Raw genomic sequence first — 20,793 nt, 5'->3', positions numbered from 1 at the left:
CAATATTAAACAAATTATATAACAGGTAAAGGAGGAGTTTTAACAAATTCCTTTTACAAAATAAATATAATACTTATACCAAAACCAGAAAGAGGAAAAAAGAGAAAAAATTATAGACCAATCTCATTAATAAATATGGATGCAAAAACCCAAAATAAAATACTAGCTAGAGGACTACATCAATCTGTCACAAAGATAATTATTGTAACCAAATAAGATTTATACCAGGAATGCAGAGATGGTTTAATATAAGAAAATTGCTTTTCTTGTATTATAGAATATAGAAATTGCTATAGCTAGCAATACAGCAATAAGAAAAGAAAAAAGAAATGAAAAGAATCAGAATGGGCAAAGAGATAATGTGATGTTATGTGTGGAAAATGCTAGAGATTCAACTAAAAAGACGATTAAAACTATCAATAATTTTACCAAAGTATTTGAAGGATATAAAATGAACCCACATAAATCTTTAGTATTTTTATATATTACTAAAAAAGTCACACAAGAAGAGATAGAAAAAGATACTCCATTTAAAATAAACATGGATGGAATAAATTACCTGGGAGTATATCTGCCAAAACCAACCTAGGATCTACATGAACATAATTACAAAACTCTTTTTACACAAAATCATATCTAAATAATGGAAAAATTATTGTTAATGGATGGGCAATCATTAAAATGATAATACCACCTAAACAAATCTACTTATTCAATGCCCACTTAAGAAAATTACCAAAAAACTATTTTAATTAGTTAGAAAAAATATTAATGAAATTCATTTGGAAGAACAAAAGAACAAGAATATCAAAAGAATTAATAAAAAATAACAAAGGAAGATCAAGCAGAACCATAATTTAAATATTATAAAGCAGTAATTATCAAAATTATCTGGAACTAGTTAAGAAATAGAAAGAAGGATCAGTGGAACAGAACAAACATGCAACAAACAGCAGTAAAAGATTATAATAACCTTGTTTTTGACAAAAGCAAAGATCCAGGTTTTGGTGATAAAAAAAAATCACTATTTTATAAAAATTGCTGGGACAACTGCAAATTCATTTGGCAGAAAGTATAGACCAATATCTTATACCACTGACTAAGATAAAATCAAAATGGATATATGATCTAGACATAAAAGGAGATTACATAAGTAAGTTAGAAGATGGAACATATTACCTATTAGAATTATAAATTGGAGAGGCATTTATGAATTGATAAGAGATGGAGAGAATTGTGAAATGTAAAATAGGTACTTATGAGTACATTAAATTGAAACTGTTTTGTACAAATAAAACAAATATTGCCAAGATTAGAAGATATGAAGAAAATTGGGGGAAATTTTTTTCATAGATGGCCTCTGATATGCCTCATCTCTAAAATATATAGAGAACTTTGTCAAATTTATAAGAATAAGAGCCATTTCCATTGAGAAATGGCCAAAAGATATGAATAAAAAATTTATAGACAAGGAAATTAAAGCTGTATATAGGCATATGAAAAAATATTCTAGATCACTACTAATTAGAGAAATGCAAATCAAAATAATTCTGAGATATCTTCTCACACACATCAGTCAGGTGAAAATGGCAAAAGGACAAAATTACAATGCTGGAAGAGATATGGAAAAATAGGGATACAAATACAGAGTTGGTATAGATGTGAATTAATACAACCATTTTAGAGAACAATTTTAAATTACACCCAGAGTTATAAAATTGCATAATACCCTTAGCTGGGTCTGTTTCCCTAGGAGAACAGGGGAAAAGGAAAAGGAAAAGAACCCCAAGTCCTAAAATATATAAAGTCTTTGAGGTGGCAAAGAACTGAAAATTGAGAGAATGCCCATCAATTAGAGAATGGCTAAATGTAGTATACAATTGTGATGGAATATTACTGTGCCATTAGAAGCTATAAGAAGCCTAATTAAAAAAAAAGTTGGAAAGAACTACAGAGAATACTAAACAGTGAAATGAATCATTATACATAGCTACAAAATTAATTCTAGAAGAATACATTGTGAATGTTACCTCCAAAGAAAGAACTGAAAGTTGAAAACAGGAAAGACAATTTCTATGAACATGTCACTTTCTCAGACAATACCTTCTGTGATGCGGGGAGGGTAAGGAGGGGCTGAGACACTTGTGGATGGGATTTATTTTGTAGATATGAATAAAAGTAAGTTAAACATATAAGAGATTTGTTATTTCATTTATGTACAATGTTCTTTTTCTTTGGATATAGAAATACTTATTTTATTTGGTTTTAAATGAAATGTCCTTACACTTGCTCACTGTTAACTTTCTGCAAAAAAAAAAGAAAAAGAAAAAGAAAAAAGATAACAACCTATCCCTAAGACTATAATTTGACATTATTCTGTTTTGATTTAAGGTATGATTATGAGTTGTCATGAAGCCAACAGGACACAATAGAATATGAAGTTCTGCCAAATGGGAAGTGTGGTCTGAAAACTACTTTAGGTAGATGTCTATCTCTGGGAAAAGTTGAGGGAACAACTTTGTGAAAGCAAAGGTAGGAATCTCTTGACTTCGTTTCCCTTTGTACCATTTCCTTTCTGAACAGGCTATTATCCTACCTGGTAAATTCTGAGGTTAATATCTTGTTATATAAGGTTGAATTTTACTTCAAAACTAGCTGTTAACTATGACTGTCACTTAAAATCAAACAGAGATAAGGGAATTTTCCTTTTATGATCTGTGGCAGGTAAATCTGTGCCCTCAAAAGGAACAGTCTTGAAAATGTCGCTCCTTTTTCCTTTTGTAGAAAATTTCATAGCAAATAAGGCAATTTCAAGAGGAAATTTTGTCAATGCAATACTAAATCTACTTATTAACTACTATTATTTTGGTTTTTCAGTCATTTTATGTTTGACTCTTCATGATTCCAACTAAGGTTTTCTTGGCAAAGATACTAGAGTGGTTCACCATTTCCTTCTCCAGTTCATTTTACAGATGAGGAACTGAGGCCCAGGATCACATAGCTAGTGTTTGCAACTGGATTTGAACTCAGAAGTTCTTTACTTGAGGCCTGGGACTTTATCCAATGCATAACCTTGCTATTGCCAGTATTAACCTACTAAAACATCTGAGTTACCAAACTAGGACATAACAAAGAAAGAGCTTGCAATTTTCACTCTGTATTTGTAATTGACTCTATAGCTAAAGTAACTTTGTAAATATGATCTTGGGCTAGAAATCTCCTTGCTAGTAGTTATATTCATGTATAAGATTGGGTCCTTAATATCTCATTCCTTCAAGATAACAGAATTACACAGAGACACTCAAAAAGTGGGGATAAGACAAAGATGTAAAAGTTTCTTTATAACTGAATGGAAGGGGTGGAGCCAAGATGGAGGAGTAACTAGAGAGCAGTCATTTCACCACAAAAACCCTCTCTGAACAAGAGTAAAATATCACAAAAAAACAAATAAAGGAGTAAAAGAACAAACAAGGAGACAGAGTGAAATAATCCTCAAAAAAAGAAAAACCCAAAAAGGTAGGCGGAGACCATCTGGAGAACTGAGGTGAGAGGGGAGCAGAGCAAGCAGGAGGCATAGCAGCGAGTAAAGAGCAAGCCAAGAGCAAACCACAACCCCCCAAACTACCCCCCACATCTGCTCTCACAGGTTCCAAGCTCAAGGCCTACCTAGTGGGCAGACCCTGAGATCCTGACAGGGAAAGTAGTAGTCGCAGCCAACTCACACTCTTTGAAATTTCAAACTTGCAGAGAAATCTGGAGACCCAGCCCAGGGCAATCAGGATCGAAAGGGGCCAATTCACATGAGCCCATAGCCAAGTCAGGAATATTAGTCTGGGCTTGGAGTGAGGACATAATCCACAGTTTGGGGTGAGGACACAGTTCTCAGGGGAAGCCTCCCTGGGATCTTTTTGCCCAAAACTAAGGGTGAAGCTCCAAGACAGGACAATCAAAGGTGTACCTGATTGAATCAAGAACAACTGGAGACAACAACAACAAAAAAAAAATCAACAAAACTTGAGCCTAAGCCTGATGCTAGAATTTGATCAGCACCTGATCTGATCAAGTTGAGTCTGAGAATAAAAGTTTACACCCAATCCTGAGCAAAGTTTTTAAGCTAGCAACACCTCAAGGGTCAATTGAATCAACAGGGGGAGGGGACTATCAGAGCTCTCAGCCCTCAGACCATCTAATAAAATAGTAACAATCCAGAAAATAACCCAAAAATAGCATCAAGGAAGGTGTGAAGGTTATGAGAGTACTCCAACTTACCAGAAAACAGAGTTTACCTATAATTAGATAAGAAAAATGAGGAAACAACCAAAAAAGCACCTAACTGAAGAGAGTTTTTATGTAGACAAAGAGCAAGGTGCAGACATAGAAGGAAGGGGACAGCAAAAGCAAAGTAAACAAACTCAAAGTCCAAAAGAAAAATATGGAATGGACAGAGCCTGGAAGAGATAAAAAAAAAAAGACTTCAAAAACCAATTAAGAGAGGTAGAGGAAAAGTGGGGAACAGAAATGAAAGTGATGAAAGAAGAAAGGAATGTAAGAAGAAATGTAAGTGATACAAGAAGAAATGGGTCAATTGAAAAAAGATAACCAAAAACTGACAGGGGAAAACCAGGCCTTAAAAAAATCAGAATTGACCATCTAGAAACTAATGATTTATCCCAGCTTTGGGGACAAAACCCCACTATTTGACAAAAACTGCTGGGAAAACTGGAAGACAGTATGGGAGAGATGGGGTTTGGATTAACATCTCAAACCCAACACCAAGATAAATTCAGAATGCGTGAATGACTTGAATATGAAGAAGGAAACTATAAGTAAATTAGGTGAACACACAATAGTATATTTGTCAGCTCTTTGGGAAATAAAAGATTTTAAGACCAAGCAAGAGTTAGAAAAAATAACAAAATGCAAAATAAATAATTTTTATTACATTAAATTAAAAAGGTTTTGAACAAATAAAAAGATTGCAACCAAAATAAGAAGGGAAGCAACAAATGGGGAAGCGAAAAAAAATCTTCACAACAAAAACCTCTGACAAAGGTCTAATTACTCAAATTTATAAAGAGCTCACTCAATTGTACAAAAAGTAAAGCCATTCCCCAATTGATAAATGGGAAAGGGACATGAATGGGCAATTTTCAGATAAAGAAAATCAAAACTATTAATAAATTAATACATGAAAAAGTGTTCTAAATCTCTTATAATCAGAGAAATGCAAATCAAAACAAATCTATGGTATCACCTCACACCTAGCAGATTGGCTAAGATGACAGCAAAAGAAAGTAATAAATGTTGGAGGAGATGTGGTAAAATTGGGACATTAATGCATTGCTGGTGGAATTGTGAAGTGATCCAAAACATTGTACACAGAGACTGATACATTGTGGTACAATTGAATGTAATGGACTTCTCTACTAGCAGCAAAACAGAGAAAAAAAAACCAACTGCTTGATTACATGGTCGATGGGGATATGATTGGAGATTTAGACTCTAAATGATCACCCTAGTGCAAACATCAATAATATGAAAATAGGTTTTGATCAAGAACACATGTAAAAACCCAGCGGAATTGGGCGCCAGTTACAGAAGGGGTTGGGGGTAGGGGAGGGAAAGAGCATGATTCTTGTAACAAAGGAAAAATATTCTAAATTGACTAATTAAATAAAATTTTCAAAAAAAGAAACTAATGATTTCATGAGAAATTAAAAAAAACAATAAAGCAGAATCAAAGGAATAAAAAAACAGTGGAAAACATGAAATATCTGAAAGCCATGATGAAGAAAAAACCTTGGATATCATATTATAAGAAATTATCAAGTATAACTGCCCAGAGATCCTTGAACAAGAAAATAAAATTGAAATTGAGAGAATTTACAGATGACTTCCAGAAAGAAATCCTCAAATGACAACTTCCAGGAATATAATAGCTAAATTCAAGAGCCACCAAATCAAGGAAAAAATACTTCAAGAAGACAGAAAGAAACCATTCAAATACTATGGAGCTACAAACAGGATCACTCAGCACCTAGCAGCTGCTACATTAAAGGATCATAAGGCATGGAATATAAAATTCAGGAAGACAAAAAATTTGGTTTTACAACCCAGAGTCACCTATCCAGCAAAACTGAGTATATTCTTTAAGGGGAAAAAAAGGTCATTATTTCCAAGTATTCCGGAGGAATAAGCCAGATATAACCAAGAACTTTAAAGATCAAATACTAGACACAAGAGAAACCCAGAAAGGTAAATAAGAAAGACAAAATTCAAGGTAAAAATGTTTATATATCTACATGGAAAAAGGATCACTGTAATTCTCAAAAATTAATCTTAGTAGTAGACAAGATAGAAGGAAATTTACTTAGAAAGAGGATGGAGAAGTAAGCTGAGTATGATAATATGATGTATATGATCATATGTATGCATATGTATGCATATGAATGACATGTAAAAAATCAATCAAGGACTGAAAGAAAGAGTTGAGCTGAGACAAAAGGGAAGGGAGAGATAGAATGGGGTAAATAATATAACAAAGCAGCACGAAAAATCAATATAGAAAGGGAAGAATAAGGGTGGTGATGGCCAATGCTTAAACTTTACTCTCATTGTAACTGGATCAGAGAGGGAAAAAAGAGTATACTCAGTGTGTTATAGAATTCTATCACCCCACAGAGAAGCAGAAGGGGAACAAGAAAAGGGAAGGAGTGGGGTACTGAAGGGAGAAGGAACTGGAGGGGTGACAAAAAAGCAAAATATTGGTGAGGAGGAACAGAGTGAAAGGGAATAGAGCAGGATCTAAAGGGGATAATATTATGAAGGGCAATACACAGTTAATAATCATAACACTAAATGTAAAATGGGATGAACTCACCCATTAAACGGAAGCAGATAGCAGAATGGATTAAAAATCAGAATCCAACTATATGTTGTTTACAAGAAACACATTTAAGGCAGGATGACACATACAGTTTCAAGGTAAAAGGCTGGAGCAGAATTTATTATGCATCATCTAAAGTAAAAAAAGCAAGAGTAGCAATCATGATACCAGACAGCCAAAGTAGAAATTGATATGATTAAAAGAAAAAAGGAAAGAAATTAATTTTGCTAAAAGGTACTATAAACAATGAAGTAATATCAATACTAAACATTTATGTACCAAATGATATGGCATCTAGATTTCTAAAGGAAAAATTGAAGGAACTCAAGGAGAAAATAGATAGTAAGACCATACTAGTGGGGAATATCAACCTTCCCCTTTCAGATCTAGACAAATCAAGCCAAAAAATAAAGAAGAAAGTAGAAAGGAAAATAAATGAAATACTAGAAAAATTAGAGTGAATAGATATCTGGAAAAAAACTGAACAGGGATAAAACGGAATATACCTTCTTCTCAGTAATACATGGTACATATACAAAGATTGACCATGTGCTATGGCATAGAAATATTGCAAACAAATGCAGTAAAGCAGAAATAATAAATGCCACTTTTCCAGAACATAATGCAGTAAAAATTATAATTAACAAGGGTCCAAGGAAAGACAAATTTAAAGTTAATTGGAAACTAAATAATCGAATTCTTCAAAACTGGTGGATCAAAGAAGAAATCATAGAAACAATTACAGACTTCATTAAAGAGAATGACAATGAGGAGACATCATATCAAAACCTATGGGATACAGCCAAAGCAGTTCTCAAGGGAAAACTTGTATCACTGAATGCTTATACCAGCAAAATAGAGGGAGGAGATCAATGAATTGGGCTTGCAACTTAAAAAATTAGAAAAAGAACAAATTGAAAATCCCCTGGTAAAAACTAAATTGTAAATCCTAAAAATTAAAGGAAACATTAATCAATTGAAAGAAAAAGAATTATTGAACTAATAAATAAGACTAGGTGCTTTGAAAAAACAAATAAAATAGATATATTACTAGTTAATCTAATTTAAAAAAGAAAAAAGAATCAAATTAACAGTATCAAAGATGAAAAGAGTGATCTCACCTCTAATGAAGAGGAAATTAAGGTAATGATTAAAATTACTTTGCTCAATTTATGGCAATAAATATGACAATCTAGGTGAAATGGATGAATATTTACAAAATAAAAATTGCCTAGATTAACAAAAGAGGAAATAGAATACTTAAATAATCCCAACTCACAAAAAGAAATTGAATAAGCTATCGAGGAACTTCCTAAGAAAAAATCCCCAGAGCCAGATGGATTCACAAATGAATTCTATCAAACATTTAAAGAACAACTAATCTCAATACAATATAAATTATTTGACAAAATAAATAATGAAGGAGTTTTACCAAATTCCTTTTATGACACAGATATGGTACTGATTCCAAAGTTAGGCAGACTTAAAACAGAGAAAGAAATCTACAGACCAATCTCCATAATGAACATATATGCAAAAATTCTAAATAGAATCCGAGCAAAAAGATTCCAGCAAGTTATCACAAGGATTATTCATTATGATCAGATAGGATTTATACCAGGAATTCAAGGCCAAACCAACAGAAATCACATGATTATCTCAATAGATGCAGAAAAAAGCCTTTGCCAAAATACAACATCCATTCAAAACTCTAGAAAGTATAGGAATAGAGGGGACATTCCTCAAAATAATAAATAGTACATATTTAAAACCATTAGCAGCTATCATCTGCAATGGGGACAAATTAGAAGTCTTCCAATAAGATCAGAAGTGAAGCAAGGATGCGCTTTATCACCTATATTATTTGATATTGTTCTAGAAAGACTAGCCATAGCAATTAGAGAAGGAAAAAAATCGAAGGGATTAAAGTGGGCAATGAGGAAACTAAACTATCACTCTTTGCAGATGATATGATGGTACAATTTAACCCCAGAAAATCAACTAAAAGATTAGTAGAAATAATTAACAACTTTAGCAAAGTTGCAGAGTACAAGATAAACTCACATAAATCATCAGCATTTCTATATATTTCCAACAAAACTCAGCAGCAGGAGTTAGAAAGAGAAGCTCCATTTTAAATTGCTCTATTTGCCAAGACAAACACAGGAATTATATGAACACAACTACACAACACTTTTCACATAATTAAAACTAGATCTAAACAATTGGAAAACCATTAATTTCTCATGGGTAGGACAAGCTAATATAATAAAAATGACAATTCTACCCAAATTAATCTACTTATTCAATGCCATACCTATCAAAACACCAAAAAACTTTTTTATAGAATTAGAAAAAATTATAACAAACATCATCTGGAAGAACAAAAGATCAAGAATATCAAGGGAAATAATGAAAAAAAAATGTGAAGGATGAAAGCCTAACAGCACCAGATCTTAAACTGTACTATAAAGCAATGGTCATCAAAATAATATGGTACTGGCTAAGAGACAGAAGGGTGAATCAATGGAATTGACTAGGGGTAAATGACCCCAGTAAGCTAGTGTTCAATAAACCCAAAGACCCCAGCTTTTGGGACAATAACTCATTATTTGACAAAAACTGCTGGGAAAATTGGAAAACAGTGTAGTAGAAATTAGGTTTAGATCAACATCTTAAACCCAATGGGCAAATGACTTAAATATAAAAAATAAAATCATAAATAAATTAGGTGAATATAGAATATTATATCTGTCAGATATGTGGGAAAGGAAGTAATTTAAGACCAAGCAAGAAAGAGAATATTGCAAAATATAAAATGAATGACTTCGATTATATCAAATTAAAAAGGTTTTGTACAAACAAAACCAATAAAATCAAAATTAGAAGGAAAGCAACAAAATGGAAGAACATTTTCATAACAAAACTGTCTGACAAATATATAAGGAACTAAGTCAAATTTACAAAAAATCAAGCCATTCCCCAATTGACAAATGGGAAAGGGACATGAATAGGCATTTTCACATGAGGAAATAAAAACTATCAATAAGCACATGAAAAAGTGTTCTAAATCCCTTCTGATTAGAGAAATGAAAATTAAAACAACTCTGAGGTACCACCTTACACCTAGTATATTGGTAACATGACAGCAAAAGAAAGTAATAAATGTTGGAGGGGATGTGGTAAAATTGGGACATTAATGCATTGCTGGTGGAATTGTGAAGTGATCAACCATTCTGGAAGGTTATTTGGAACTATGCCCAAAGGGCGCTAAAAGACTGTCTGCCCTTTGATCCAGCCATAGCACTTGTGCATTTGTACCCCAAAGAGATAATAAGGAAAAAGACTTGTACAAGAATATTCATAGCTGCGCTCTTTGTGGTGGCAAAAAATTGGAAAATGAGGGGATGCCCTTCAATTGAGGAATGGCTGAACAAATTGTGGTATATGTTGGTGATGGAATACTATTGTGCTCAAAGAAATAATAAACTGGAGGAATTCCATGGGAACTGGAATGACCTCCAGGAATTAATGCAGAGTGAAAGGAGCAGAACCAAGAGAACATTGTACACAGAGACTGATACATTATGGCACAATCAAATGTGATGGACTTTCCTACTAGCAGCAATGCAATGACCCAGGAAAATTCAGAGGAACTTGTGAGAAGAATGCAGTCAACATCCAGAGAAATAACTGTGGAAATGGAAATGTATTAGAAAAATATATGATTGATTACGTAGTGTGATAGGGATATAATTGGGGTTTTGATGTTAAAGGATCGCTCTATTGCAGATATGAATAAAATGGAAACAAGTTTTGAACAATGATACAGGTATAAATCAGTGGAACTGCTTGTTGGATTTGGGAGGGGGTAAGGAAAGAGTGGGGGTGAGGGGAGGGAACATGAATCATGTAACCAAGAAAAAATATTGTAAATTAAAAAAGGAAAAAATAAAATAAAATTTAATGGAATGGGGGGAGGGGAGGGTTGTCAGCTAAGCCCTGGCTCAGTGAATAGAGTGCCAGACTAGAGGCAAGAAGTCTTGAGTTCAAATTTAGCCTCAGGAACTTCCTAAGATGTGTGACCCTGAGCAAGTCACTTAACCTCAAATACTTAGTCCTTACTGCATTTCTTCCCTGAAACTGATACTTAGTATTGATTCTAAGACAGACGATAAGGGTTTCTTAAAATTTAGTGAAGTAGTGGGGGCAGCTGGGTAGCACAGTGGATTGAGAGTCAGGCCTAGAGACGGGAGGTCCTAGGTTCAAATCTAGCCTCAGATACTTCCCAGCTGTGTGGCCCTGGGCAAGTCACTTGACCCCCATTGCCTAGCCCTTACCACTCTTCTGCCTTGAAGCCAATATACAGTATTGACTCCAAGGTGGAAGGCAAGGGTTAAAAAAAAAATTTAGTGAAGTAGTAAACTTTGAGAAAGCAGCAAGATGTTAGAAATCTAAGAACTAGGGTGTGCTCATGTGTTCATGTATGTCTGTTCATGTGTATTCAATTAGCTTCTAAACAAGGCTCAAGTATGTTTTAGGAATAATTCTCAAACTTGGATTATAGTTTTTACACATAAAATTGCATCAATAATTGTAAAGAATCATGTCCTTTTCCTATTTTTTTAAACCCTTACCTTCCCTCTTAGAGTCAATACAGTGTGTTGGTTTTAAATTAGTGGAGTGGAAAGGGTTAGGTAACTGGGGGAGGTGGAAGGGTTAAGTAACTTGCCCAAGGTCACACAGCTAGGAAGTGTCTGAGGACAAATTTGAACTTAGGACCTCCCATCTTTAGGCCTGGCTCTCAATTCACTGAACCACCCAGCTGCCCCCACTCTTTTCCTATTTTGAAGTATCTGTGTGACAATACTAAGGGATGGAAGGGCTCATTTTCAAAGTTAGGCTTTCTTCCTTCAGCTCGTGAATGACACTGTCCATGTCTGGTACAGTTTGGGAAAAGAAAGGAAAGGGTATGTAAAAACTTAAATTCTCTGAAGTTTCTGTGTTCCTAATTTGCTATTCTCGTAGCTCTGTTAATGGGGTTCGATCTATAAGGTTTAAGATAGTTTTCACCACATGAACTAGTTCCTGGAAAAGCAAATTTAGGAGGTTGTAATAAATTGTATTGAGGCTTGTTATTGGCAAATTTTAGCAGAATTACTTGGGAATCTTCACAAGTAACTTGTAACAAGAGTGGCAGATCTACTGGACAAGCTCCCTTCAGAACTACCTTGAAAATAAAGCCTATTCCAGAATGTCCAAAGGAAAAGACTACAGGGAACATCTGGGACTCAAGATGAAATGTGCTGATTAAATTAATATTTTGAATTACCAGGTTACCAGGTTAAAAGACACTTGATCTATTTAATATTGAAGATCATTATTGTATTACACTGAAAAAATAAAGATAGAAAGCATGGATTGGTTATGATCTTCACTATTAATATTACTCATATTAATGAAATCACATAAGGTACAGACACTGAAATATAACACTAAAGTGATAAACAGGATATGTTATTCTATTTTAGTCTTAGAGTTTAAGTGAATTATAACTTTCTTTTCTTTTGATCTAGACCTATAATTTCATCAACATAGGAAAATTCCCTTGACAGACGTAACTTATATATTACTTCATTACAAATTTGCATTATTGAATTTCAACTGGGCCTTGATGCAGCCAAATTTTTATTCCTCTCTAATTGATTTTCTCTTATTCTGTGTATCTTCCATATATGGAATATAAAATATTTCTTATTTTCTCTTTTGCCCTCAAGCCTCTAGTCCTAACTTCATATTTTACTGTTCTTTCTCAGCAGCTACCTTGTCTCTTCCCTACACTTCACAATTCCTTGAAACCATCCCCAATTCTCGGTCCTTACTCCAGTCAGTGATGAAGAATAATTGCTATCCTCACAAAAGCTACTCTCTACCTGTAGCCTCAATCCTATTCCATTCCATCTCGACCAGCAGATTGCCCCTGCAATTTTCAGACTTTGTTTTACAAAAACATCACTCAAGTGAAACTTCTCTTCCCATAATTACCAATAATCATTAATTACTAAACCTAACGCCCTATTCTCAATCCCCAACCTTTTATTTTTTCCAGTCAGCAAAAATTCACCTTCTCTCCCTACTAATCCACATCTACCCCTGAGTCAGAATAAAAAAAATTTTAAAACAGTTACGAACATGTATATTCAAGCTAAACTATCCCTCACTGGCCATGTCTAAAAATATGTCTCATTCTAAAATTTGAGTCTTTCACCTCATTATCAGGAGATGGGCAGTACATTTAATAATTAGTCCTCTGGAGTCATTGCTGGTTATCATGATGTTTAGTATTTTTAATTTTCAAAGTTGTTTGTGATAATACATGCATATTTTAAGCATTTTTAAGCACTCTATTGCTATCATTATATAAATTTCCCCCATAATTCTATTCACTTCTTGCTGCATCATATAAGTCTTCCCAGGTTTCTCTGAAACCATCCCTTTCATCATTTCTTTCTTTTTTTTTTTAAACCCTTACCTTCTGTCTTGGAGTCAATACTGTATGTTGGCTCCAAGGCAGAAGAGTGGTAAAGACTAGGCAATGGGGGTTAAGTGGCTTGCCCAGGGTCACACAGCTGGGAAGTGTCTGAGGCCACATTTGAACCTAGGACCTCCTGTCTCTAGGCCTGGCTCTCAATCCTCTGAGCCACCCAGATGTCCCCCCTTTCATCATTTCTTACAGCACAATGGTATTCTATCTCATTTATACATACCATAACTTGTTTAGCCATTTCTAAGTTAATGGAACCCACTTAAAATCCCATTCTTATACATCTCTCTCATAAGGAACTAGTTTTAATTTAATTCCTCTAAAGAGGAATAACTTAGCTATTAGTTTGTTTTGCTTAGTAATAAACCCCATTTTAATCAATACTCCTAATTTCCCCTTCCTCTTCATGTTTTCCTTCCAATTCTCTTTTGAGTAAAATGTATTTTTGTATCCAACTATGTGTGTATTCTTTCCCTCCTTTCAGTTCATATAAGTCAAGCTGTAAGCTGGTCCTTCAACCCCCTCTTCCTTATTCATTTGTTTACTTTGTACTATTTGTATACTTTGATTATGTAAGATAATTTTGTTAATCTTTCTTTCCTTTCCCCATTTAGTATAGTCCTCTTCCTCTCTCCTTCTAGTCTTCTCTTAAGATCTTCAAAACATAATAAAACCTCCCTAAGTCTTGTCCAAGTAGATTGTATGATCTCTGATGATAACCAGGATCCAAGGGGATAATATATATATATATATATATATACATATATCATCACTTCACATTTGAATTTAAGCAATTTATCCCATTTTAATTCTTTATTTTATTTTATTTATTTTAGTCCATTTTCCCCTTTTTATGGTTCTCAACTTCTTTGCTTGAACTTTAAAGTTTCTATGCAGCTCTGGTCTTTTCTTTAGGAACACCTATAAGTTCTCTATTTCATTAAAGATATATTTTTTCCCTATAGGATTATACTCAGTTTTGATGGTTAAATTATTCTTGACTATAAGTCTACTGGAATACTGTATTCCAAGCTCTCCACTACTTCATAGAAATGGCTACCAAATAATGTATACTTCTAATTGTGGTTCATCAGTGTCTGAATTCTTTCTTTTGATCTAGAAGTTCTGTATTCTATGTATAATATTTCTAAGAGTTTTCATTTTGGGGTTTCTTTCAAGAGATTACTAGTGGATTCTATTTCCAGTTTTTTCTCTGGTTCTTAGATCTGGGCATTAGATTTCTTGCAATATGATGAAGAGTATTTTTGGACATGGCTTTCAAAGAATACACTGATTTAAATTTTTTTTCTCCTCAATTTATTTTCTAGGTTACCTATTTTTGCTATGAAATATCTTACTTTTTTTCAACCTATTAACTTTGTTTTAATATGTTGTTTCATGAAATCACTGATTTCTCTTTGTTTCATTCTGATCATCAGAGAATTTGTTACTTGGGCTAGATTTTGTATGTATTGTCTGAAGTTGTTAAATTCCATTCCAATTCTTTATTCCATAGTTCTCATTCCTCACTCCACCCCAATTTTTTCCTTAAGCACTCTAATTTCACTTACAGAAAAGTGTTTTAATTCTTGTTCCATCTTTTCCAGAAATTCTAGTTGAATTTATGTTCAAGCTGTTTTTCTTTGGGGCTTTCCTGGTAGATGTTTTGGGGTCATTCTCTTCTCCTAGGTTCATGTCTTCTTTGTCTCTAGCATCATAATAGCTTCTTATGATGTGATTCTTCTTTTGTTTACTCATTTTTCTAGTCTCCTTCCTGACTTCAGAATTCATGTTAGAGTCTGGGTACTTCTGGAGGCTCAAGGTCTGGGCTGGTTTTAATGTTATTTTCTTGGGATACTAAGTGTTACATTACTCCAGACTCCAAGGCCAGCTCAGACTGGGGATCTGCAGGTTTCTAAGTCTCCCACAATGGTCAGATTAAGAGAAAAGACTATTGCCCTCAGACTGAGTTCTGGGTTTGTGTCTAAGCTACAGTGGACTGCTACCAGTCTTATCCACCATCTGCTGGCTGGAAAGCTCTACTGGTTCATAGAATATAACTGCAAGTTTCCCTTTGGACTAGAATTCTTATCTTCTTTAGGCTTCAGATGGGGTGAGAAGTTAGAACAGAGACATGACTCCACTCCTGAAGGGTGAGGCATATCACTGCTGCTGGCTTCTGAATCCATATAACCTTGCCCCCCCCCATACCCCACCCCATCCATACTACTTCATACTGTCATATCCAAATATGTCCTCCCCAGGTCTAGGGCAATGATGGTGAATCTTTTAGAGACAGAGTTCCATGCCCACCCCCCAGAGACCAAGTGTCGTGCCCACCCCCCCCAGAGACCAAGTGCTACCCCCACCCCAAATCCCTGGCCCTCCACCCCTTGGTCCCCCCTTACCCCAGGCAGGGAAGGAAGGAAGTGCTCTCATTGGGCCACTGGGCAAAAGGGTCGGTGATGAGAGGCACATGAGCATTACACTCCCCTCTAGCTGTGTGCCACACTATGAGTTATGCACCCCTCCAACCTTGCTCCTCTCCACCCCCACCATAGGAATCACCTTCACCCCAGAGTCAATAGGCTGCCATCTGTGCTGCCCCTCATGCAGCACATAAGCCCCCTCCTAGCACCTTATCCCAGACAGGAGACAGAGGAAGCACTCCCATTGGGCTGTTGGACAGAGAGGTGGGTGATGAAAGAAATTGTCCTCAGGTGCATGAAGAGGTGGAGGGAACAGCTCTACCCCAAGTCCCTCTGGCTTTCTAGTAAAAAACTGGCAGGAAACTGCAAGTGTGCCCTTTTGGGCATGTATTCCACAGGTTCACCAACACAGGTCTAGGACCTCCTCGTGTCAAGAAGCAGAACCTGCTCCTTGAACTAAGTGCTCCGCTCACTCTACTCCACACCCTGGTCAGACCCCATTCCCACTGTTCACAGACCTCTCAGTCTCTATCACTATGCAAACTAAGCTGGACAAGTGATTCTGTGCCTTTTTTTCCTCTTGAATTTCCATATTAAGATTAACTTTGGTACATTTTTTAGATCTATTTGAAGAAAGTATGATAGAGGAGTTTGCTGTCCTGCTTTCTGCTAGTTCTGCCTCTTGAATCCTCATTCTTTTAGCATCATTTGACTAACCATTCTCTTACCTATGATACTGGTTCCTCTCTGGATTTTCATGACACTTGTTTTTAATTTTCCTGTCTATTCAATTTCATGTCCATTTCCCTGCAATATCTATCCAATTAGATGAACTGATAGATGACTCCTAGTGGTTGTCTATTCATAAATACTCAACTATATTTCATAGTCTGGCCACATGCAGCCCACAACATCCCTGAGTGCAGGCCAAAACATTAAAATTTAATTTCTATCTGAATTGAATTATTCTAACAATAAAAATAATAAACATGTATGATTTTCTAAGTAAAAATGCATCCTAGAGGAATCCTTATGCTTCTGGTCAATGTTTCTATTTGAGTTTGACACCACTATTCTAGACAATAGGCAATCTATACCCATTTGATTTTCCCTACATAGATAATTTAAGCCAAACACTTTTGAGTGATTGTGGAATATCATTTAGGAACTTCCAAAATGACCCAAGGTTTAATGAAATAAAAATAAATAAATATAATAAATAAAAATAGTACTGCCCGTAATCAGGAGCATCTGATAGACTTAATAATCTCTAGTAAATTTCTCTCTGACTTTAACTCTATAATGAATATCTTCCATGACAGCAACAAGCATATTTGCAGAAGTATATATCTCCCTGCTTTATACTCATGTAATATCAGAGGGCTGAATAAGGTTTACCTTTTGTCATTTCTCTCATGAAATATTATATAATTTTGACATAGGTGCAAGAAACAACTTGTTGGAGGAAAGTACTTTAAAGAGTATTTTGCTTTTGCCAAACTAATGTTTTTCTATAGTCATCACAATTGGATCTCATATTCTCTACACTTTACCTTCTATGATAGCAAATTTTTCTTCTTTATGATATCATTTGAGAAAGTCTGTTAGATTCCTTTCTATACTCTCAAATATACCCTAGAATTCAGAGATTCTCAACTTAAGGTCTAAAAACTTATTTTTTAATATTTTGATAAGTACATTTCAAAATAATTGGTATCCTTTATCATTTTATACATTTAAAAACCTTATTCCTAAAAGGAGCCCAAAGGTTTTACCAGATAGCCAAAGGAGTTCATGACACAAAAAAAAGTTAGAAATCCCTACAATCTCTGATTAGATTCATTTAGATATTCCCTCTAACAATACAAATAAAAATCCATTCTATCATTCTATACTTGCCCATTCTATGAAACGCTTGTCTACATAAAACCATCACAGGAAATCCACCCAAAAGACTAAAGGATTTCCTCACTTTCTCCTGACAATAGCATTCTGGTTGTCTACATGTCTTTTGTTCTTACTACGTGACTGTCCCATCTTCTATTCCAGGCACATATTTTATTGATGACATCTTTCACTCTTATTGTTCATTAAAGTCTTTCCTTGGTTATATGTTGCAATTTCCTCGCAACCACCGTATGCCTTGCCATTGCCCTCTGTATAATAGTTATTTTCAGTTCTTCGGAGATAGTTGACTACATGTCTTACTCCTACAGAGTAACATCAACAGAATGCATAAAAAGATGAGCCTTTATTTTCATGGAAAGTTTGGGGTCACTAAAACATTACCTGAAGGTAATTAAACCTCTTCTCCTCCCTTTCAACTTCAGCACAACTCCCTATCCCAGATAAATGAAAATGATGGACAGACACTAATCCCAGATAGTCTCTATCCCAGACAGACTTAAGTATCATAATTCTAGGCATCTTGTTTGTTTTCAGTTTTTGTTTCCACAAAATGTCATATTATAAATATTCTGATATATGTGAGGCTTTTCTTCTTATCAAAGATCTGCTAGGAAGTACCCAAATTGATGAGATTACAGATGCATTGAAGTAATTATTAATATTTGAGAGCAAAGAGAATGACTAAAATGTCTTTGGGCTTTGACCTAAATATTATGGTGCAAGGTATATATCCTTTGTTAATGTTAATTCATATTCTTCCTACATGATTATTGGCCCACCTCCTTTTACAATCTTATCAATCTAATAATAACTTTAATGTTACTTTGAGTATGCAGTTTATTATTCATAATATACTGTTATCTATTTATGTCTACCATCTTTTCATCAATCTTTAGATGATTAGAAACTTTTAAATTTTTGGCTACATTTAGCATCTCATTACTCAAAGTCTTCCAAATAGCATTACCGAAAAAACATTACTGCTTCTTTAAAAAAAATTTTGTTTCAGGGAGAAGCCTAGGATCCTAAAAAGGATAAACAATTTCCTAAAACCTATACAACCTATTCAAAACTGAGCTCAGCTCATTTTCATCTATAGGGCCTATCTAAGATATTAACAGACCAACTCTATGTATTCTTCACCCAACTACATTCAGATCATGTTCAAGATAATAAGTATTCTTCCTTAACTTGTTTTTTTTTTCCTTGTAGCTAGTTAGGTCAAACTCTTGAGTAATTTTATACCTTCTTTAGGAACCTCTACAGAATTAAGAATCTTAAATCAATGAGCATAGCATCAACTACACATAGGAGTCATTAGATAATGAAATACTAGTCATATCACCTAAATGAATAACTGTTCATTTAAAGACTTGCACATAATCCCTGGTGCTATTCATATCAATAAGGATATGATATTTTCAGACTTATGATAAAATACAAAAATCTGGCAAAGGGAATAAGTATTCCCCAAACTTGGTCACACTCAGTTATTCCCCAAAAAGTGACTCTAGATATTTATGCTCAACACCTGGAACTTGAGGACACTCCACATGTAGATACTTTCTTTCTTGACTGTAACAGAAACCATATCAACCCTTGTCATCACATTCCATTAGCCGGAAATCAGAAACATAAAATAATAAAAGAACATTTTGCTTTGGCATAATTAAGATTACTCTTATAAATTTTTTAAGTGTAATATCTGCAATCATGTTAACAATCAAAAAATCAATAAAAATCTACCTGGAAATGGTGGAGGCTTTTCAAAAATTACATTTTCAGCAGATAGTTTTTCATCCTAGAGGAGGAAAGGGTAAAAAGATAAAAATCCTAATTTCTTCCACAAAAGACAAAGAAGCATAATCATCAAAACATAAAGTTTATTATTTACCATGCATATTAAGATCCAACTTTTTTCATTATTACTTCATTGCTAATAATTATAGTTTTAAGAACTTTAATATGTTATATTTCTGATAAAATAATCTTTGACCATAAAAAGGATTTTTCCTATTAGTTAGTAAAAATTAAGTACAAGTCAAGTTTTCAGAGTTTTCTTATCATCTCTTGAGTCAATCAAGTAGCTGTGTACTCAGACCAAAATGTCTTGAGTGGTTCTTTTAGATAAGGATTCTAAGACTCCAGAGATTACCTTTCTTAAGCCAAATATTTCATTATCTGGCTATAAACTATAAAACAGAGATGCAAAATATCATCTTTACATTAGTATTTCACCTGAATACTCAAACATTCAGCCACTAAAGTCCTAATCAGATGTCTCTACATGATATGAAGGTGACCCTAGAGTCTGAGAGGGAGTGAGTACAAGTTCTGGAAAGTCCTACCAAACTGGGAGGACTTTGAGCATGAGTTGGCATTAAGAATGTTATAGGAAGACCAACAAAATTGAGTGTTAAAAGTTCCATCACCTAAAGGCTGATCACAAGGTAATGAATATTTCTATTTGAGATAATTCACCTCTGGCAAGTATAAGAAGTTGCAATCCACAGCAGTCACACCAATGAAACTGCAACTCTTCTGAAATACTGAAGAAAGCAGCAGCAATTCAAAAAATGGTGATGAAATTTTTTTTCAAAATCTTAGAAAAGAATGCAACAGAAAATTTCTTTTCTCATTGCATTCAAAACAGGATCAATAACTGGCTAAGTAGAGATTTTGGAATTTTAATAATCTTTTTCATTAGTAATATTTTGGGGAGAGTATTATGCTCCTAATTTTTACTAAAAAGGCTGAATCAACTTTACTTAGAAAAAAACTCATTTAAAAACAACAGTAGCACGTGATAAAGTATTGCTGAGTAAATGAAAGAAACATCTCTAGATTTAGAAATTACAGTTATCATTAGAGCTATATTCATCAAAACTCAGCTATTTCTAAATTGAAATATTTTTTCTCTATCATGAAAATTAAGGAAAATTGAATTTCTTAATTGTTATAAAGGCAGTGAAATCAACCTCTCTAATGGAAAATCAATCGTGCACCTTTAAGCCATAAGAGGCATC

The 20,793-nt window shown here is 34.2% G+C and overlaps 2 protein-coding genes across 9 annotated transcripts in view; one reads left to right on the top strand and one right to left on the bottom strand.

Annotated features, from left to right (window-relative positions):
• The window catches only part of FAAP24 (FA core complex associated protein 24), a 141,837-nt gene that overhangs the window by 81,910 nt on the left and 39,134 nt on the right, over nt 1-20,793 (top strand). For all 5 annotated transcript variants that reach the window (XM_007474770.3, XM_056812206.1, XM_056812207.1 and 2 more), the window contains exon 3: nt 2,392-2,532. The gene's annotated coding sequence lies outside the window, so the exon portion shown is untranslated. The remainder of the gene's footprint in view (nt 1-2,391; nt 2,533-20,793) is intronic.
• Nucleotides 1-20,793, bottom strand: part of CEP89 (centrosomal protein 89) — a 189,012-nt gene that overhangs the window by 145,764 nt on the left and 22,455 nt on the right. For 2 of the 4 annotated variants that reach the window (XM_007474766.3, XM_056812204.1), the window contains exon 7: nt 19,514-19,568. The exons of 1 other annotated variant lie outside the window; for it this stretch is intronic. In XM_007474766.3, the coding sequence (XP_007474828.1) occupies nt 19,514-19,568 (55 nt within the window). Of the gene's footprint in view, nt 1-15,001; nt 15,480-19,513; nt 19,569-20,793 lie in introns of those variants that run through there. One more of the 4 variants, XM_007474767.3, reaches the window with a different exon arrangement.

This window comes from Monodelphis domestica, chromosome 1 (genome assembly GCF_027887165.1).
Source record: "Monodelphis domestica isolate mMonDom1 chromosome 1, mMonDom1.pri, whole genome shotgun sequence".
Taxonomy (NCBI): domain Eukaryota; kingdom Metazoa; phylum Chordata; class Mammalia; order Didelphimorphia; family Didelphidae; genus Monodelphis; species Monodelphis domestica.
The sequence above is the reverse complement of the archived record's forward strand: the minus strand, read 5'-3'. Positions and strand labels throughout refer to the sequence as shown.